This window comes from Melitaea cinxia, chromosome Z (assembly GCF_905220565.1).
Source record: "Melitaea cinxia chromosome Z, ilMelCinx1.1, whole genome shotgun sequence".
Lineage (NCBI taxonomy): Eukaryota > Metazoa > Arthropoda > Insecta > Lepidoptera > Nymphalidae > Melitaea > Melitaea cinxia.
This window is the reverse complement of record NC_059424.1, coordinates 20,647,228-20,671,037: the sequence shown is the minus strand read 5'-3', so window position 1 is coordinate 20,671,037 and position 23,810 is coordinate 20,647,228. Positions and strand designations below refer to the sequence as shown.

Below are 23,810 nucleotides of genomic sequence, written 5' to 3'. Positions count from 1 at the left end.
TAAGCTTTTCTGTATCTTATTATATCATCGAATTAATAATATAATATATTTACTGTTATTATAATTTCAGAAAAAAAAATGTGCTATGATCAAAAACGTCTTATGTGATAGTTTTGCCACATTACGAGATATGACGTTTTTAATCTAGATAGATCACTGATATCACTTAAATATCTTTTATTTAAAAAAATATTCTCTTGTTATTGACATCAAGTTGTTAAATTTATAGATTTAACTAGCAGTGCCCGCGACTTCGTCCACATGGAAATTACTAAAAGTTCGCAGAGTTATGAAATAAATAAATTTTTAAAACAAAAGTATCCTAAGTAACTCCTTATTATATCAGCCATCTAGCAGAGATAGTCCTGTAATAATCGGTCTATCCGTTTCAAAAATTAGCCGGAACAAAAAGACAGACAGACAGAATTGTAGTAAATGTAATTTTGGTATATGTACCGTGTATACATCCATATGCTTTTAGTAAAAACGGACACTTCAATTTTATTTATTTGTTTAGAATATAGATTAGATTGCGTGTGAATATAGAACGAAATTAAAGAAAGAAAATTGGTTGATTAACAATGTATGGATCGGTGATTATTTTGTAACATTACGAGGAATGACGTCGCTCTTAATCTACAATTCCCTTAAATAACTTTAGTTTTAAAAGATAAGCTGATAATGTTATACAATTACAGAGTACCGTTTGAAAAAAAGTATATATTTATTAAAATTTTCCTTAATTTCAATTTTGCCACATTACGAGAAATGCCGTCACTCCTAATCAAATAATCGTGGCACGATTGAATCAAAACAAAAATCGTATTCAATAATCACCGCACATCTTTCGTTTTCGACTCTATCATTATAAAAATAAAATTTTGTTTCTAATTGGACAATTACAGCGTCCGACATTACGACCTCTGCCGTATCCTGTCGAAGATATACAGCGCGATAAGAGTCCGCCCTAAGATGTAAAACGTTTTTTTTTTAACGTATTCACACCTTTCCTAATTAAACTCGAATTAGTAATAAATAAACATTGAATGAAGTCTAATGCCCTCTGTGTGAGATAAATACGTAATGATAGTGCTATAATAGGTCTATTTTATTAGGCGTTATTGTAGTGGCGAACTTTATTTTAATGATTTCTTTATTGACTATACTAGAAGCAGGTCATGCGCTTTAGAACAGTTAAATTTCGAATTCGAAAATTTCGAAATTTGTGAATTGTGATTTTTTTTAACCAAGTTTCAGACATCCTTAAAAATTTCGATGCACAAAAACGAGTTAATTTTACAAAGTCATTTAAATGTGTTAACAAAGCGAATAGAAATATAAAGAGTAACTGTTATGAACAAACTTCACAAAAAACAATAGGAATTAAAAGCGCCGACATCGTTTGAATATTTTATCATTTAACGGCGGCGTTGAAAAGAACAATCATACGATTGTATTAAATAATATACATTTAAGTGATACATTATTCGTGTGAAAACGGTACGTTAAAAAAAAAAGACCTCCTTAGACTCTCCTTAACTACGTAAATTAATAAACACTTGATACTTAGTCGAACGAAAACAAACTCAATTTCACTGTAATTAAAGTTTGAGATCGCTTGACGTGTACTTGTTTGAAAGTTCGTACTTCGGTCGACCACTACAGTCGAAGCAGCCGTTTTGTGAAATACATTCTGTAATTAATTTGTATTGGAGAGTTATCATCAGTTCCAGATGATTTTATATTTATTTGAAAATATGGTTAAATGTATTAATTGCATTTATTACTATTAGCAGTGGCAAAACTATCACATATTACTATTACCAGATTAAAATTATTTATCTGTGGTAGAGACAGCAGATACCAAAGATAATAGTGTGTAAATATATCACAACGCTACCTCTTGTAGGGTAACAACAAACAACAAGGAATAACACAATAACAAAGGAAAACATAAGTAAATGGTTACCAACCCGCCTGCCCAGCGTGGTGACTATGGGCAACACACATGAGTTCACGCATTTTTGGCGCGAATTTGTGGAGGCCTATGTCCAGCAGTGGACTGTATAGGCTGTAATGATGAAGTAAATGGAATATTTATGATATTGATAAGGTAAGGTTGTTCACTGGTTTGTGATTTCTCATAATTTTTCTACGGTTCTATAAATTTTGCAATTGAAACTGTGAATGTTTTTAAGCATTTGATTCGTTTTTGAAAGTATTTTATTTTTTATTTATTTACTAAAACTTTTTTGCACACGAAACAATTTAAAGCCATTAGATACAAAACATCCACACACCGCCCACGAGAAGAGAGGGGTTGCTGTATTCTTTACTGCCATAACCACACGGCAAATTTTAAATATTAATATTATTTACGTTAGATTCAAAACCTCGAGTAACAACTACTTTATTTATATTATTATGAATTATGTTATAATACTAGCTGTGAACGTGACTTCGTCCGCGTGGAATTAAAAGAAATTATCGTTCAGTTCGCAAAATTACAAAATAAATAAATTTCTAAAATACAAGTAGTCTAAGTTACTCCTTTTTATATCAGCTCTGCCAGTGAAAGTCCCGTCAAAGGTGGTCCAGCCGTTTCAGAGATTAGCCGGAACAGACAGACAGACAGACAGACAGACAGACAAAATTGTAAAAAAATGTTATTTTAGTATATGTACCGTGTATACATCCATAAACATTTAGTAAAAAGCGGTTATTTTAATATTACAAACAGACATTCCAATTTTATTTATTTTTTAATGAAAAAAGCTGAATCCCCTTATTGTGACACATGCGGCCTGCTAGACGATGTACACCACATATTAAGTGAATGTTGTAAATACGAAACGGAGAGAGAATTATTGATGAAACGATTTAGTATAAATAAATTTGATATGGGTACTTTTTTTTCTGTGTTAACAGAGCCTTTGTCTGATGCAGCAAATTTGCTAGTTAATATGATCTTATATCATCAATGATTCTTTCTCCATTTCTTAGACATAGTGAGAATTAGGGTATGATGGGGCTGGCATGTCTGTGTAGACAAAAGTCCCTAAAAAAAATTAAAGAATAAAAAAAAAAAAAAATTTATTTATTTGTATATATGACTATACTATACGTATTATAATAATTATTTTATTTATTTATTTATGAATACAAATAATTATAGGATATGACAAAAGGCAGGTATCTACCTCAAATATTTTCAAAATGTAACTTTGCCTAAAGTTGTCAAGTGTATCGCTTAAAATTAAAACGTCGTCTCTACTCCACACGCTAATAGAATATTTTAACTTTATACTTCAGCTCGCCTAGGCTGTATAAAATAACAACGTCACGAACTTAGTTTACGATTTTGACACATTTGACAACTTGAAATGGTTCTGTTCTGTTCTGTCAGCTAACTGTAAGACTAAATTGCACTTCCCTAATATAACTGTGACAAAGTTAATTGTTTGCTTCGAAAACTAATATAAAATTTTTAAAAGTAGGAATCAAAGTAGCTTATAGGTGTGTTTCGTACTACAAAAATATTTATTTTAATTTTATGAAGCAAACTTTATTTAGACACTAAAGTAAAAAAAATTACATCTATCTCACTCGCTTCAGCCTGTAATATCCCACTGCTGGGCATAGGCCTATTTCCCCATCAGGATCAGAGCTTAATTAACCACGCTGCTCCAATGCGGGTTGGTGGATATGTTCCCTATTATGAGTAACGATTGCTATCAGCTGTACATTATAACAACCGGGACCACCAGCTTAACGTGCTCTCTGAGGCACGGTGGGGAGGCCCACCGGGCTAACAACCAGACCGGAAATAAATATTTGTATAAACACAACCAGTCCGGTTAGGAATCGAAGCCGCGACCGTCGGTGTTTGGGCGCCGCCGACACGGCACACGCACCATTACACCAGAACGATCGTCACATTTATCTGCTTACTACATAAATTTGGAAATTTGTGGAAGTGTCTATTGGTCAAGTTCCTATTCGTCAAGTGATATTATAAGCTAAAAAACAGCACGTTATGACTTATAGAAGTGGTATAGTAGCAATAAAAGTACTGTCAATATTTAATGTAGGTAAAGTCAACGTAAGGTTTATAAATATCTAAAATTAACCGAACGTGAACGCATTAATAGGTATAATGTTTAATATTAGCACGAACACGTGTTTATTACGCAAAATACCACTAAACTCCCGACAAAATGTACGCGTACATTCATTAGTTTTCATAGTTCGTTCGAATGGAATCGAACGAACGAATGATTGAACGATATGTCATCGAGATTCCGATATGACTCGTTTTGTCTATTGTGATTTGATTAAATTTATTATTCGATTTTTTTCGACTGTTTTTGTTTCGTATTTATTGGAATACTACAAATATTTTTATTCGATATTTTAATACAATTGGAGCCAGAATATTTGAATATTATATATGCAAGTAATGTGATAATTGACTGTCGATCGATCGGTATTTTTTTTCAGGCCAGACAACTAGAAATTTCTTTATAAAATAAAATCGTTTTATATCGTAACTTTGTATGAAATAGTGGAACCGTATTAACACATAGAAGAAGTTGACAACAGACGCCCAAAACCACGGGACGCTGCATTATAAGTAATATATATCGTAGAGGTATAGAGGTCAGATCTTACTTGATTTTTATGTTGTTATACCATTCAATAAAGTACGTTAATATAACCGATTATGAAGTCAACACATCTCCGGTTGCTGAGCAATCGCAATTTTATGAATGAGTTGTTTGAATGAAACACAATAAAGTACGCTTCGATTACAATCGAACCCGGAAAGCCTTCGAGATTTTTTTACCAAAAAAAAAGTTCAAGAGATTATCAACTGTAAGATTATTACGATAAAACTCATTTTACCATAATATTCTAAAGACCTACGAATGTTAATAAAGTCTCACGCGTCCACACGACGATAAAGACCTCAGCTCTCAATAAAACACGTCTTTATTAAGTGTATCAGTTTACAGAACGACTCTGTAACATATTCTCCTTTATTACAATAAGGCTTTTGAATATGATAGTATAAAAAATGTTTCTTAAACCATATAATTGACGTTGTGATGAAACGCAAATTTAAACTCAACTGCAATAGGATGAGTCCGAAAACACGTATAATTCAAACAGAGGGCTAATCCACTGCTGAACATATACATCCCCAAACTCGCGCCAGACACTCCAGTTTTTCGCAACCCTCATCAAGACTACACCGACAATCTTACGTGGACCGGACGCGGGCTGGAGAACGTCCCACACTACGTTTGCCAAGACGCGGTCTCCATTCTAGGGCGTCTGCTGCAACAGCCATCGGTCCTGCGATACAGGTGACCAGCCCACTGACACTTCAATTTGCTAATTCTGTGGGCTATGTCGGTTAGTTTTGTTCTCTGGAGGATATTCTCATTTCTAATCCTATCTTTGTGAGAAAACCCAAGCATATCCCGTTCCACTGCACGTTGAGCGACTTTAAACTTGTGGACCGGTATTGTCTTATCGGCCTTCTTCTTGAAGATGTTGCGGTTTAGTTGGATGGTTAGACCTAGGTAAACATAATCCTGAACAACTTCGAGAAAGGTACCATCAACCAAGACCGGTCTTGGTATGATTTCGTTGTTAAACATAAAACTTGCGTTAAATTAAAATTAAAATATACATACGTAATAATTTGAACAATTTGTTCAATATTCGCCTCTCGGTAATTTTTATATGGTTAGACACGATCAATTATAAAGCGAAGGCGATTACAATCTGTCAATGTTATAATAAAACAATATTTCCTACACATGTTTGTATGTTCAACAGTTGTTGTCAACCTGTGATACAATAATTTGTAACGATTTTTAATAAAATGTAGCTACATTGTCGGGAAAAAGTGAAAATGTTATATTGCGAAGTTAAACTAGCTCAAGGCTAAACATATAATTGTTACAAAATTTGAAAAGGTTTGCGATCTCTGTTTTGACGTATTTTTCGTGTTGAAGTGTACTAAATTTGTGCGTTGTACAACTTATACAAATCTAAAATTTAAAACGTTTAAAAAACTTTGCAGAAAACATTTAGAGTTAGAGATTGTTAAATTAACCGTAAGCTATATAAAAAAAAGTATGTAACTTAAAAAGGTTTTCAACCACCTTTTCTTTACGATGTACCGTATACAAATATACAGTTACAAAACACAAGTTTCGTACACTTAGAAAATGTTGACGACCGCTGCTAGCGAATATTGAATTATCGAATGTAGGCGTTATTAAAGCGTTGCCGATTCAAAACATCCCGTGCGACTTCCACGACTTTATCGCTCCCTGTCGTTACCTACTAATCGACTGCTATTACTAAAATAACCAAGAATTTCAAACGCAGTAAGATCGTTGACGCACTGTTGAAGATATTGCTGCGTTTTTTTGTGTGTTTCTTGTTGCCATACTTAAAAGAAAGACAATAAACACACAGTTGAGTTGTTTGGGTTGTTCTGATGTTTTTTTTAAAATATATTTTATAATTTTCCCCTTTGTAAATTGTATATAATATTGTAGTCTTAGCTTACTTAGCTAATTTGAATTTACCAGTTGTGCTACGTACTTATGGATTTTAAGAATACATTTTTGTCTGTCTGTATTCGCCACAAATTTTATATACCTCGATTTCGATGACAATTTGTATAAATAAAATTTATGGTAATCTGAGGGGCAAACGATAAAAAAAAACTTTTTTCTTAACTTATTATATAAAGCAATAAAAAGTAACGTCAGCAGAAGTAAAAACGCGCGATTCGCAAAGACAACTATAAAATTGTGACTTAGATGTAGAGTTGTATTCACAAACATCAACATATACGACTGAAATGAAAATATACACGACATTACGAGCAACATCTGGTAGCTATGTATGTATTGACGACTTTTTAATATATGATTTTGATATTTAAGTTCTGTTCCATTGTGACATATACAAGTTTTAGATTTTAGAGGTTTCCTATCGGAATATAATTCTCACGCCATTACACGACTCAATGATTAACATACCAAATACATATAAAATAATTAATATCCTTTAAAAGTGTAGCAGGATATGGAAGTTATATTAGCAGAATCCGAGACATAACAATTTATTAATCAGCATTGTTATTTTATTTTATAATTTATTTAGCTAGACGATAGATGCAATAGCTTTGCGATATGAAGACAAATAAAATGGCATTGTGGAATTTTCGAAACGAATTTCTGCTTTTTGATAATACTCAGAAAAATCTTGTACCTCACATAGACGAATATTGTGCATTCGGTAGGTTTGTATTTAAGTACGATGTATTCATAATCAACCTTTGCTGTAAATTAATGTCATATATTGTTTCCCCTTGAAACGTTGACTTTATTTGCTATTTTCGTACGTATAGAAAAAAAAAATCTTTCTCACATACGTCCCCGGGAACGGCATAGAGTGCTAATAGTTAGCCTAATTTTATAATTTATTTTATTAATTGTATAATAAAAAATAGATTAAATTTACGTCTAAAAAAAGTAAATTACTAAGAAGAATTTATGCAATAAATTGTATAATAAAAAATTGATTAAATTTACGTCTGCACAAAGTAGATTACTAAGGAAAAAAAAAGTATTTTTTTTTTTTACAAAATATCACCGATTACAACATGAAACGATGATGTCCATATCGATCAAAGAAGAAACGCGGCGATTTTATCGTGTTCCGATTTTCCGTACATATTAGATGTTTTACGATAAATAATACCCTAAACAATATAATTATCACTGATATTACAGATATAATTGATAATGTGATATCTGAGCGGTGTTACAGAGACGTACCCGTTTAGTAGCTGATACAGACAATATCGGCCTAATTAAACTTCTTTTGAAGTTCGGTAGTATTTTATCCATCTTTGATTGTTGCGGCCGTACAAAACGCAGGAGTTTATCGATAGAGATTGTTCATATCATTTGAAATCTTATCATTACTACCTGTAAATCATATTAATTTCGGTTCGATTGTATTTTAATTATTTCGCGTAAGTTGTAAAACTGATGGATTTTAACCAATTTCAAAAAGGGGTCTTAAATCTATCCAAATAATAAATAAAATTGGAGTGTCTGTTTGTAACATTAAAATAACCACTTTTATCGCAACTTAGTCTTCTAGTTAGCTGACAGAACAGAACAGAACCATTTCAAGTTGTCAAATGTGTCAAAATCGTAAACTAAGTTCGTGACATTGTTATTTTATACAGCCTAGGCGAGCTGAAGTATAAAGTTAAAATATTCTATTAGCGTGTGGAGTAGAGACGACGTTTTAATTTTAAGCGATACACTTGACAATTTTAGGCAAAGTTACATTTTGAAAATATTTGAGGTAGATACCTGTATTGTCATATCCTATAATGAATTGTATTAATAAATAAATAAATAAAATAATATATTATAATAAGTATGGTATAGTCATCTATACAAATAAATAAAATTGCAGTGTCTGTTTGTATATTACAATAACCTCTTTTTACTAAATAGCATTATTTACAATTTTTGTCTATCTGTCTGTTTGTTCTGTTTGTTCTGTCTAATCTCTGAAATGGCTAGACCTAAACTGGACTGGTAAAGTACCTAGTAGTGGAAATTTATTTATCTTATAACACTGCGAACTGAACGATACTTTTTGTTAAATTTGACGCTGACGACGTTGCGGGTACAGCTAGTGAGATATATATTTCTCATCTTTTGTATGTGTGTTACCCCATACATTTTTAAACTTGAGCTACCCCTTACATTACGTAATTAATGTCGGTATAAATAAAAATCATTAGAGTTAATATACCGTACAGGTATTCAGCTCATCATATTCTATTTTTTTAACTTCAATTTTGAAATAGATTGCAATCAACATACATAGTGAATATTTTGGTATTGTGCGAAATCAGGACATAGTTACGTGTGTTGGGTAACCTTGATTTGTATCGACGTCGACACGTGGGCGATACAACACACTAATTGTCAAACACGTGTATTTTAGTACACATAATATCTTTTGTCGAGTCGGTTTCGTAATTTTAAATCAGATGCGACGACAGATCCACGTGTATGTCTTGAGATTACTCCACGGATCTTTATGTATGCGTGGACGACTATATGACCCAACGAAGTAAAAACTTCAGCGGAGTGGCTTAGAAAAAGAATTATATCTTTTTAAAGTGTTATTTGTGTAATTAACTGGTTAAAATACAAAACTTCGTACCTTGTCCTGACAATAATGAAGACAATAAAAAAGGATGATTCAATTTGGTTCATTAGATCGTAAGTTATGCGCGTACATTACATTTCGGCGGTTTATTTTTATTAATACAGATTTAAAAAAAATGATAATGGTTGTTTTTTTATCGATTATATACAATTATATTTATTTTTATAAATCACAGAAATATAAAACATATGAAATAAATATTGTAATGGAATTCTAATTAATTACTAAAGACTTTACAAATTTTAATAATTATTTCGAATATCATAAATTCAAATGAGGAACACCTACTTATATAATTTTGAGTATAAATATGAACAAATGAAGAATGATCTAATTGTCAAACACGTGTATTTTAGCACACACGATATTTTTCAGTCTGATCGGTTACGTGATTTTAAATCAGATGCGACGACAGACCCACGTGTAGGTACGTCTGGAGATTACTCCACGGGTCTTTATAAAATACAATACACCTACAATCTAAGTTTAAAATCTATATGGCACAAACAGACACACTGCGCGTGCTCAGCAAACCGCAATTATTTATGTAACGAAACAGCTTATATACACACACAAAAATCACTAAAAAGCACACAATCGTAAACACACACACATAAGCGGCGAATTTCGGAGAAATTAACACGAGATTCAAAGAAAGCCTATCAGATTAAGGTTGACCGGTATACCGTTCCTGACACCCTGGTAAGTAATCTTGATCAATATAATTATCGAGATATCGAATTAACGCGTACATCACTATCGATTCAAGAGAATTTTTAAAGGACTTAAAAAAAGGAGCAGGTTCTCAGTTCGACTATATGTATTTTTATTTTCCTCATAACATTTTACTGGATGTACCGATTTCAATGATTTTTTTTTTTGTAATCGAAAGCTAGTGCTTCTCATGGGGTCGATGAGTACTTTTCACGTTAATACATATCGTAACTGACAATTTTTTCGACTACCTACGTTATATTACTCTTCGACGTGAGTTGAAGTTGTTTTTTTTTATCGATAAAAATACAATTTATTCGATACTACATCGATAACATTATTATTATATTGAATATATCGATATATTTAAGGCGGCGTTTTTATTATTGTGGATACACATTAGAATGTAATTATTCAAATTGTACGTACATTGATATCGAATTGGGGAACTTGTAAGACAATCTTCTACGTTTACATACATAACAATATATTATGTATTTGTTAAATAATTATAAAATTATTGTTCTTTTAAAAGTACTGTCGATTGCATGTTTCATTTATGTTTGTCTTTCATTTTATTTGAAGTATTAGTTAAGAAATTAGTGACTAATAGCAATTAGCTTAACCACGCTATGAGCTTAGCCCTTGGACAAATTGATTATAGTTAGTAGATTGTTGTAAGATCAGAAGAGAAGCTTCTGACTTCAACAAACTCGATTTAGGAAATATGTTTGAACGGCTTACTTCAACCGATCAATTTAAAAATGTCGTTCTAATTTTATACGATTAAATTGGTCGATGGGCGTCAGACGTATCTAAGATAAGTGACAGCGTTGAGTCACTATTTTTAACGCAAATAGACTATAAGTTTCTGACCTCAAAGTAACAGCATCGATTTAGAACGCTTGTTTGAATGGCTTACTTCAACTGTTTAATTTAAACATGGCGTTCTAATTTAGTACGAGTTAATTGATCAAGTTATAGGCTAAGATAAGTAGCGAAGAGTTACTATTTTTCTATTCGCGAATATACTAAACCCAGAATCTGACTTCATTTCTTCTGAATTCAATGAAATGAACTGAATTTTCATTTTGAAATGTAAGTTATTATAAATCGAACTATTAACATGTACGAACATAAAATAAAACATAGCCGTGTTGTTGAACAATGGGAGTACGTTTACTTAATTATGATTTTTTTATTATTTTTTTTGGAACCGTTGAATGGCAAACACTAAAAGTTAAATTGTGCGTGAGAGAAAGAGGTCAAGTCGGTTGGGGGGTTTCATGGCTTATTATGCTCGAGACTCGCTTTCGTTCCCCTGCTTTACTTTACTTAAATCTTTATTTTGTTTAGTATTACTTCAATGTATTTGTTTTAATTAAATTGTCCTTAAAATGGGAACAAAGCAAAAGTGAGATGGTATTTTTAATTTAGAAGGACAAATACTATGATAATAATGTTTGTTTGTCTGTTCAAGCTACATATGGTGATATATTTGAATGAGGTAGGTCATAGTAGGGTGTATCCTGCTTAAAAACTGGAGCGGCCCAACCGGGGAAGTACCTTAACCTTGCAGACGATCACAGCTAAATGCACTACTCGAAAATGTTGTTGTGTTCCTGTGGTGAGTAACCTAATATCTTGGGGAAAATTAGGGGATACGATTGGCAACGCGCTTACGATTCTTCTGATGTTGCAGGCGACTATATTATAAAAACAAGGAATCCTGTATTCTGATATTAGCTTATTAACAACACGTTATTAATAAACTCTTCTGTAATTACAATTATTATAAATATGAATAGAGCTTAAAGAGAACTATGTAAACATATTGAACATTCACACAATAATGTTACATGTAAATAAAAATTCGACAATTTATGCGACACGTAGATTAATCGTATAAATAACTTCTCAAATACATAACAAATAAAATGTATCAAAAGGAGACACATAAACATAGTCACTATAAATTATAGACCTCCAAAGCGTCAAAGGCAATGTTTGGCCAAAAATTTAATAATAACAGCGCAATAAATAAAAATAACAATTCAGTTAGGAAACAATGAATGCCTCCATGAAACCCTGATTCTATTTAATGTAGACATTAGGTTACTGGGTTTTCTACCCTCAGTTCTTCATCGTACGCGATATTCAACCGTATTTCGTGAGGCTTAAGATTTATTTTCCTTTGAGTTATGATTCTCCAGTTGATATTTGGTTTGTGTGATAGCAAAGGGGAGACCGTATTGTAATTTATCAATCATTTGAGTTTAATTACACTATGATTTGTATTTGTTGACTTTTAAACCGTCTTTTGTAGACTTTTTTTTTCGATATAAATAATGATTTCGATCGTGATGTTTGCAATTTTGAAGTAATTTATTTCGTACCTAATTTTAAAAAAAATTACTTTATAATCAGTAATTGAAATATTTTAAAATATATAAGTATTCTTATTTGTGAATAGAACACAAAAAAATCAGAATTAGTAATAAGTAAATAATAATAATAATTAACTTTAGGAGATGTTTGTTTTTGGAGTTCGTATAATTCGATATAGTATATGTTTGACGATGTTAGAGTGATTTTCTGTTCAAGACTACCTAGAAAAACTTCTGCCAGCAAAGTCGATGATAGAAATTTGTAAAGGGTAATGGTATGCCTATTGATAGCTACATAAAATGTAGTTACTTATTTTCCCCCTATTATCATGTTGAGTATTTTTTTTTCAGATGTATTTTCTTTTTCTTCTGTGATGGCTTTTTATTCCAGTCATAGTTGTCAAAAGTTTTCTAAATGCATAAATACAAACTAAAATGACTATACATTCTGTTAAAGAAAATTATTTGCGATAGAACAAGAAATATATGGAAATAAAACACAATATGTATGTTTTGTTTCGAGAGGCCAAAATTACTTGAAGACATCGAATCGTCCTTTTTACAATGTAATAAGGTCGAAATTAATTCTGCACGTTAACATATCCTTCGTCCTTTCAAAGCGTAGGCAGCATAAAAATTTACAACCTATTCTTTTTCTTAATTAGTGTTTAAATAAAAACGTACCGTGAACGTCGTAGAACAGAACAATCGCAAAAGTGCAATGCGGTTAGCTGATTACTTTGTGTTTCATTGTTCGTATTAAAATAAGTACTCTGCTTATCGGTAATGAAAGTTATAATGTAAAAAAAAATGATCGATCATCGACGTCATTTTTGTAATGTTCTGTTCTATGTTAAATATAATTTATATTGTTTGTATTTTATTATAGTAAAGCTAAAATTGAGATTTGTAACCATGAGTATTTTTTATCTCTGCCAAACATATGTCTTTAATAAGAGAACGAAGCATAGGTAGTGATGACTTTGGACTTTGGTATTGATATTTTTGTATCTTTTTTTTTATCTCTCTGTTTATTTATCTATATGTTTTTAGTATTTCATCTAAATGACGTGTAAATGAAAGTGGCATAGGAATTGAAAACGTAAAAACGATTGCGTATTTTTTAATTTTTTTAAACCTTTGATTAATTGTAATTAAAAAAAAAATAAGTCAAGTTTCTTCAAGTATGTAAGCACAAGCAAAGCCAGGTGATACAGCCACATCGTCCTATAGTTTGAGGTTCATATTACACGCAGATACAAAACAACAACAATATGCATTAGTTAAACAAACTCGTTATAAAATAATTTAATCACCCTTTTAACCAGGTGATGTAAACAACATTATTCTTATCAAAGTAAATTACGAAATTTTAAGTATAATTTTTTGTAATACCTTCGAAAACGGAAGCGTTAGAGATAGTGAAAATTATTATGTCCGTCAATTTATTATCTAATTCCATACTTTTGATGTTTATAATTTTCAACGTAGGTAGGTACCTGCTTTTTATTTGACCTTCGTTCATTTAATGCGGTCAAAGATAAAGTTTTGATATTATAATGGAATGGTATGTACGACGATACAATTGAAGTGTTTATTTTTCTACAAAAATTATTAAAGGTTATTATTAAGTTGGAAATTTTGTTATTTAAGCTAATTATACATATAAGTTTTAGCGGTCGCAGATCTAGGTAAGTTCGCCGGTGGAGTCGTCGAACTTGGAGAGCCCTATGTTCGGAAGTGGACTGCGATAGGCTGAAACGACCAAGTGAGGCTGAAAAACTTTACTCTAATAGGTAAATTACTTTAATTCCTTACCCTATCTTCAAATAAATAGTACTGAATCCTATTTCGGGTTGTCTGGAAGAAATGGCTAACTAGCCATAAGACCGCCTCTTGTACTACACATTCTTAAGTTGTCTGTATTATTATTATTATTTTGTATTTGCATATAATGGTGTACAATAAAGAGTGAATAAATAAATATAGGATACTAATTTAAAATGTAATAAAACAAGCCATCTTGATTTCGTTCGATTTCTTGGAATTTTTTACGTAGTTCTTATTCCAGTAAATATCAATTACCGATGTATGTGTTTTCAATTAATCATCTACACATTCTATGAAAACAAATTGTGATATAGATGAAGATCATATTATGATATGATCTTATATATATTATCTATACTCAGCATAAAATATAGATACAATTTTATATGCTTTTCTACATTTAACTAGTTATACTTTGGAAATTGTGCAAGCTAATTATGTTTAAACTTTTAAACAAAATTTACGAAGTTTTATTTTCATTTTTGTAAATATTTCATAACTTAGGTCTAAAATAAGCATTTAGTATTTTTATGATATTTTTTTTTTATATTATAAATAAGTCAAAAAGGTCGTATTTAAGTTTTTATCGTAGGTTTTATATATGACTGAGAAGTCATAATTATTATAAAACTAAAGTTTTAATTATTAAAACAGTTCTCATATTTGTTTATTAAATCTTTACGATATATTCCTAAACTAAAACTTAAAGTCATAAAAATTAACACTTAAAAATAATATAAGTCAAGCATTGAACAAAAAAAAAGAAAAACTAAAAAAAAAGTAAAAATTTAAAAAAAAATAATACCATGTCATGATAGTTTAGTTCGTTCTTTTTATGAAATATCGTACACGTTACCAAAATTTTAAAGATACCGTCATCCAATACTTGAACAATATCAATACAAGTTTTTGAGAAAATTTTTCGTGTCAGTCAGATAATGTTAACCAATTTAGGGTCATGTTACCTCGATGATACTAATTATAACATAAAAACATGTATCACAGGTCGCGGCGTCTCTTCTTCATTTTTTACCATCTTCAAAAAATTATATAAGAATGATCTCTAACTTTATAGTAATATATTATGTTAATCTAATTCTAGTTTTATATTACAGCTTAGCCAAGTACGCATCGAAATCAAATATATCATTCAAATAGCTTTTAAAATCGTATCTACTCAAATTAACTATAACCAATTCGATACATAGATTCTGCAGAGAATCGGCAAGAAAGTCCGCCGTTCACCATTGAAATAAAAAAAATAAAGTGATAAGTTAGTAGCTAAATTGAAAATGTAAAACATAGCCTAGCAATAAAACCTAAGATGTCAAAAGAGAAAATTAAGTCCAAACATGTAAGTACAGTAAAAAAAGTACATCTCGTTTCTCTTATGTGGTCGACGACAAATTAAAAAAGGCTCTGTAATTGAGTGAGAGTGCTTTTATCGCAGGCTTAAGCGCATTTAGACGCTAGACGAAATAAGACTGACCTCACAACGTGATGACATTAGGTAGCAGTCGGAGCGGATCTCGAAAATAAGAAATAATGAGGATAATCCCTCGGAATGAGGGCCCTTACCCGGGCCCCTTATCGTCGAGATAGCGAAACTAGACAGCGCCACGCGGCCCCCGGCCGTAATTTTATCTTTATTAACTTAACTTTCGACGTTTCAATATGGAAAAAAAGTAAATCAATGATAAATGTTATTAATACGATCCGCGAAATTTAATAAACTGTTATCGCCAAATAAACAAACTCGACTATGTTTAATTTATTCACGGATATGCACTCAGAGATAGACCGATCTTTAAATAATGAACTCGCTTACGTCAACTCGGTTCCGTAGTCCAATACCGACGACAAATAGGCTAAATAAATGAAGCAAAAAAGCCCCATTTGAAATCAGCGTAGACTTCAGACTAGATAGATTTACATAATTATTACGAAATCACTTCACATAAAATATAAATAATTATATACTAAAATCATTGACACACGACAAAGTGCTATGTTTTATACATGTGGACTTTGAAATGATAATGTGAATTTGTAGGCCAATTTCAAAACGACTGATACGATTTAAGGTTATAATGGCCTAGTAAAAAAAAAAAACGGAATATGTTAGTCGACGTAATTAACATAAGTTGTGGGAAAACAAAAACATTTTAGTCATCGAATAAAGCCGCGTCTAACAACCTCTTTATTAGATTTAATTAAGTAAATTTTTACGTTTCGATAAATTTACATACAAATTAAATTAATACTATAAACTGAATAATTTTAATTTCGGAAGCTCGTTTTTTTTTTTCGTGAAAAGTTATAATGCACAAGGTGATAGCCCAAAAGTGTTTCATGTCGTCTGTTAACTTTGCGTTTGCAATATAGTACACCGTGTCATATTTTCTAACGTCTAGTGTAACAAAATGTCATGTCCTGACGAGAATGTTGAAGGAGTGCGAGCACACATTTTCTTTTTCTCTTTCTCTCATCGCCAATATCAGTGCAGGACTGTTGCTAAAGAAGCTTTACTTCAGGCGTTTGGTCTAAAGCACACTCGATTTTTTTTTAAAGATTGTTTTTATTTACAAGAATTCAACTAAATTTTTTACAGTTCAATAATAAGACTGTCTTGAATGATGTCTGCGTCGGTCTTCAGACGTGACTGTAAATATCAGCCGCTGTAGTTCAGTCAGCGGCATCTTTGTGCATCTCGACGTAATATAAAAACCATCTGTTTACTTAGGACTAATTGAGTCTAGGATATTAATTATATACCGTTTATGCAAACCCCGCAATTACAGAGCGAATTACAAAAAAAACTTTTAATGGATCTCGACAAGAAAATTGTTGTAGATTTATATAACGACAGTCGTTCTAAACGTGAGATGCCTCCGCAAGTATGCACTGCCCGTGAAACGTTTTGCTTTTAAATTATTATCGAAAATATGTAGTTTTATTACTTTTTATATCTCTCGGTGATAATTTGTACTAATTCTGATGTAGACATGATGTAACTATTAAAAATACGCTGCCTAAAACATTTGTTCGCTTTTTTAGAATTAATAACAATTTATTTTTTTATAATATTGTATTGTTACAAAATATAATTCGTACGTAAGTTAAGGTATCAAAACTTGATTTTTTGAGAGTAAAAACAAAATGTTATATGCAATGTTTATATGCTATGACAAATTAACAAGACATTTAAGTAAAGTGACGAGTATACAAAGTATTGTAACATTAATTACATGTACATCAATTACATGTACATCAATTACATGTACATCAATTAATAAAATATTGACAACTTAAGGCATATTAAGATGAACTATATAATTATGGCATTTCCTTCATATATAATACCAAAACAAGAAGAAAAAAAAATTAAAGATATACGTCAATGATATAATTAATGTTCAAAATAATTGATTAATTTCGACAAAAAGCACGTGTCAGCAGATTTTGCTTCAGTAAAATACGTCTAAAACATACGATTTTTCTTAAGATATATTGTTCAAAAGGTATATATAGAAATGTATAGGATTATATGAATATGTTCCTATTTGACTACGTACACATGTACACTACATTTTTTATTTATTAAGGAATTGAAACCAGAGCTAAACATTTTTGAATGGTATATTAAGCACATTTACTTACCCAAAAAAACAATAAATAATACAAGCATTCTTGTCAAGGTAACAGTAAAACAATTCTTTATTACGTATTTATTTTTAGAATGATTGTCACATCTGTTAAATAAAAAATAGATTAAGAAACAAGCATCTGAAATACATCAAGAAATTATATATTTGCACATGTTCACTGTTTCGGTAATCTGAATAAGAAAATCTATTAATATACTAAAAAGGATTTACTATTCGGTATTGTATGTTTCATACAGATAAGAAACGTCAAATGTTTGATAATAATGGCATACATATTGACAAAATTATATTGATTGTCAAATGCCACCGAGCTTAAATATCAGCGCAGACTAGCGTTAAGACACTAGGAATATATTTTGTTAGTACAATTTTATTAATTTTATATATTACTAGCTTCTGCCTGTGACTTCGTCCGCGTGGCATAGGAACAATTCTGTTATACACGATTTTTGCAAAACTTTTACTATTTGCGCAGGGCATGCAGCGGAAGCTCGCAAAAAGAAAAAAAAAAAAACGATTTTAAAACAGTCTTCATTGGTGCTCCGCTCTTTTTGGTCTTAACGTTATGATATGTAACCTATAGACTTCTTCGATAAATGAGTTATCGAACACTGAAAGAATTCTTCAAATCGGATAAGTAGTTGCTGAGATTAGTGCGTTAAAACAAACAAACAAACTCTTCAGCTTTATAATATTAATATATATTACTATTCTATATTAAATTGAGAAATTATTTATTCTTGATATATGAATTATAGTTACCGAAGTGCTTTGAACGTACAACAGAAATAAGATAGGCCACAAAAGATTGTGCTAAGAATTATACTGTAATAGTAACTATACTAATATAACTGAGGTAGGGCACAGCTGGAATTGCCTCGACCTTAAAGAAGACCACAGCTAAATAATACTGTTTTCAAGCAGTATTGTGTTCCTGTTGGTGAGTAAGGTGACCAGAGCTCCTGGGGATTGGGGATTGGGTCGGCAACGCGCTTACGATGCTTCTGGTGTTGCAGGCGTCTACAAGCTACGGCAATCTCTTACCATCAGGTGAGCCGTACGCTTGTTTGCCGAACTAGTGATATATAAAAAAAACTGTCAGTTAGTTTTATTAAATTTCTTGTCATTAAGTAAAACTTATTCAGAGTCCCGTCTCAAATGTGTAGCTGAGATTTATTGAGTTAATTTCAATGACGATTGAAGTAAGGACTGTAAACACAAATTGAAAATAATTATAAACTGTAAAAAAAAAAAAAAAAAACAAAAACAAAAGCTGGTTGTATTGTTCCATTTAAGTTTGATCGAAATCTGATGAGTGATATTTGAGTTATCCTTGATAGTGCGTATATAATTGGCTGTTTTTTAACTACCCATGTTGTATTACTTGTCGATGTAAATATGTAAATTGTAATCGATTTTTTTTGTTCAACAACAATATAAACAATTATAGTTTATTGTGTTATACACTTTGAGCGTCCATATTATTTAAATATATCTTTGAGTTAATATGGCCTATTCAATTCTGAACGAGAAAGAACTGAGAAATACTGAGAAGTGTCGCAAAAAATTCAAACGTTACTAAATTTTTTTTTAAATATTATTAATTTTTAATTAAGTCATTCTGTGTATTATAAATATAGAACAGTTGAATTGATATCAACTACTGTACAACACAGTTCGATAATGATGAAATTTTATATTTTTATAAGTCAATTAGATACTTTAATTTAATGCTCATTTCTTGCCTCAAATCAATTAAATTATTTATTAAGACTCACATTGAAATAATATTTCTATTGCAGTAAATAATTTATACTCGTATTGTATAAAAAAACTCCTATAAATATATATAAATAAATAATAAATAAACATCTTATAACATTCACACACAGTCGTCTGTTCCTGAGGTAAGCAACTTAATGCTTGTGTTATAAGTTAACACCCGGCTGATAAAACTAAATACTTTTTTTTATAAATATACATGGAAATAATAACACCCAGACTCAGGGGGGGGAATCGAAACCACAACCCGCGGAGCAGAAAGCAGCCACTACAAACTGCGCCAACGGGCTAGTTAATATATATATTATGTCGAAAATTTGAATTAACTGTAATATTTTCTAATTTTACTAAGTTATAGTCACAATACTATTTAGTAAAATTCGTATTATCAATCTAGTAGTAAATTGTTTATATCTTACTAGCTGTCCTTCACGGTTTTACCTGCGTTGATTTGAGGAAAAAACTATCTTTCCTTCGTCCTAAAGCATACCAAACATGGCTTTTCTAACTAGTTTAACTTTTTTAGTTGTTGGTAGAGCAAGTAATTATCTATAAAATGATATATAATTTATGTGGAGTAATTGTGAGGTTTTTTCTAAAAAGGGAGGCAAACATCTTAACATTAGCGTATTAATCTAAACGATATGCTTTAGTCATTTTAATATGTTTAGCAGTGATCGATATTAAGTTATTTAATGATAAACTAATATTATATACTTAAACGTTTATTTATGTTTATCATAAAAGATGTACGTTTCAAAATTGTCTTGAAATGTTAAGATAAAAATCAAGTCTCAAGCCTTAACGGCTTTATTTTACGGAATTATTTTAAATGATATTTTCAAATATCGTACACATTTAATTTTATACATCGTACTTTAGATGTTTTCGATTTTAATATGAGATTAAATTTAAATTGAAATTTCGTATTTTTATATTTTTAATGACAAAATATTTAAGTCATTAAACGATTAACTTCCATTAAAATTTTATACAGTGAACTAATAGCCCGTGTAAGCCACAAATGGGTATAGGTTTTGTGTATGGGTATTATGCAATTAATGGGAGTGCTTTAAAACTTATATTTTTTTTTATAAATCTTATATATAAAGTTCTCGTGTGACAATGCTGGTTACGATATTCCTCCAAAACGGCTTGACCGATTTTTATGAAATTTTGTGTGCATATCGGTTAGGCCTGAGAATCGGCCAACATCTATTTTTCATACCCCTAAGTTAAGGGGGTTAATAACATATATGACAAAACAACGTTTGCGGGGTCAGCTAGTATTAACATATAACTTAATTACTTCAATACAAGTAACATTAATAAACTAAGTCATGGCTTATATGTACAGTTTTTGACAACTGAATGTTACATACACATTTGAAGACCTTTATTATTAAACATTATTTTATAATATAACTAGCCGACCTGGCGAACTTCGTACCGCCTTATTTTTTTTACTTGAGTATATATCGAAATAAAATATAGCCTATCTTTCAAGTTAGATCAAACTGCATACGGTGTGCAAATTTGATTAAAATCGGTTAATTAGTTTAGGAGTCCATTGAGGACAAACATTGTGACACAAGATTTATATATATTAAGATATTATTAAATATAAAGTAACAGGAATGCGTCAACTTTTGAATTAAATGAACATATTGGAGTTATTAAGGTTAACTAAACGATCAATCAGAATAAATTTGACTCTTTAGTCTAACAAGAAAGTTCTTATAAGAATTAAAAAAAAAATTACACAAAATAATTAACCGTTGTTTATTATTGTAAAGTACACTTATCTTACGATAAACGTTAAATAAACAATTGTGTTGTTTTATATTGAATGGCCAATAAACATTTCAGCAAGAACTGTATATAATTTACAAAATCAATGACGATGAGTGTAATTTTATAATAAAGAAATTTCAATGAAGTTTATTTTCTCTCTCTCTCTTTTCAGTCTCTAAGATCTGCTAGTACAAAATACTAAATTTAGCTAACTTTAAAATTGTACAATAGTCTTATAAAAATTAACTTTGGAAATAGCTTTTTTGACATTATATTAACAATACAAGGATTTCTGTAAAATTGTGTTAAATATGATAAATTAAATTTCATAATTATCTAATGATTATTTAATATTTTGACTAACATTTGTATTTAAAACGATTAACTTGATTTCTGAGTTAATAATTATATTTTTTGTAACGTTATTAACGTTTTAATTATTTCTATGTAACTATATAAAAAAGGCAAGAGTTGTTACCGCTAAGTACTAATAAGTTACTTATACGCATGTGTGTTATACTATGTTATTAGAAATAATGATTTATTGCAAAAAATATTTTTGTTTAAAGTTAATAAAATGTAATTATAAATATTGATAATAAAATATATTATTTTACTTAAATTTATTGAAAAATAAAGTTAAAATAATTTCAATATTACACATACTTATATTAAATAATAAAATGATAATGTACGATTATCAATAATACAACAAATACGTAAATATTTAGAAATGATCGTGTAACGTAAGCGAAACAATTTGTGCAACATGAGCTGTTGCTAAAGTAACATTATGTAGAGTTGATTAAGTTTGTACATTTGTAATCAAATCACAAACCGATTGTGTACGCCTCGCCACCAGCGACACATGTTCACCTTCTATTCTAATAACTACAAACAGACGCTTAACATTATTTTATGCCGACTCTACAGTTACTCATTTTTTACTGTCCATAAAATTATTCGCGTTCGAAAAAAAAAACCAAAATGTTTTTTAATGATGAAATTAAGGAAACCCGCGGAAGAATGTTTCTCTTATTGCAGCTCGGCTAGCGTAAACACCGAATAATAGGCTTTTAATAGTCCTGGAGGATTGCCAATAAAACCCGATTTTTACTGAATGGAGAGCTACGTGAGCGTACCGCAATATAAAGTATGTCAACAATAGTCATAAACAGTATCGACATGTAATATCAGTAATATTAAAAATAATAATAATAAAACTAAAAATCGCTCTGCAAAAACTTGTTAAAATCACAGTTACAATAAAATCGAAAAAATTTCGAAGCACGAAAGACATTTACCTGGTTCGGAGGAGATCCTCGGAAGGCGAATTGAGAAGTCATTTTTCACTTTAAAAATATCGATCGTTGAACTTGAAAAAACACGTAAAGTTCTCGTCACAGTCCGCACTCACTTCACAGTTTCATATTCGCGGGCACGGTCCGGGGCGAGTCCGGTGCATGGCGGAAGGGTGCAGCGTCGCAATCGATCGCGGCCGGCGGACCGCGGAGCGAGTCGGAGCGTTCCGGAGCGGCCGCGTGCTGGGAGCGCGTGGTCGCGCGCGGGCGGCAGTGGGTAATGCGGTAGCTGGCCGCCAGGTGATAGTAATTGGCGCCGCCGTCCCTCTCTGCCGCGGCCGTCCCTCTCGGCGCGCACACGCACACTCGCGCCTGTGTGTCGCGTCGCCGTCGGTCGCTCGCACACCGCTCCTTCTTTTCACGCTCGCGTCGCCGTTTGACCCCGCGCCGCAGCCGACGCTCTCGATTTTTGCGGTGCGATGGGTGGCGCCCGCCGTAGGGGCGGCCCCGCTCGGTGGGGGCGCCGGAGGTGGGGGTAGATGCACTCCTTTCTTTTTTAAAAGCTTCTCTTTCTTTTCTCGTATTTTTTACGCCGGTGCCGGTATGGAGCGGTCCCTTTTATTTCATTTTATACTTATATATTGTGATAATTAACAGTGACGACGCGCACGACGAGCGCCTTCAACGTAGTCGACTTAATGATAGCTTTGCATGTGATTAAAGGTAACCACGACATTTGTAATTTTTATTTCCAATAACGCTGAACTAGGCTAGCTATGCGAGGCGTGCGCAGTCGGTTGCCCTGGTCGATGTACACGATGCTTATATTACAAAGCTCGCTGGAAGCGCGTTAGCGGTGACAGTATTAAACGCTCCTGCCGGTGTGTTCGTCCCGACTGTGAATGTATTGCGGACGTTGTTATATTTAAAACGTTATCAACGATTCTGATTCTCGGTTTTTAGTCGAAAACAGACAATTTTTTTTTCTTTCAGCCACATAATAATCTATAGGTACGAACAATGTAAAGATGAATGTCTTACTA

General features: G+C 31.5%; 1 protein-coding gene across 1 annotated transcript in view; it reads right to left on the bottom strand.

Moving 5' to 3' along the window:
• LOC123668982 (homeobox protein caupolican) overlaps positions 1–22,812 on the bottom strand; it is an 81,293-nt gene extending 58,481 nt beyond the window's left edge. Inside the window, exon 1 of the mRNA XM_045602666.1 lies at positions 22,771–22,812. Coding sequence (XP_045458622.1) covers positions 22,771–22,812 — 42 coding nt within the window. The remainder of the gene's footprint in view (positions 1–22,770) is intronic.
• Between the last annotated feature and the right edge of the window lie 998 nt (positions 22,813–23,810).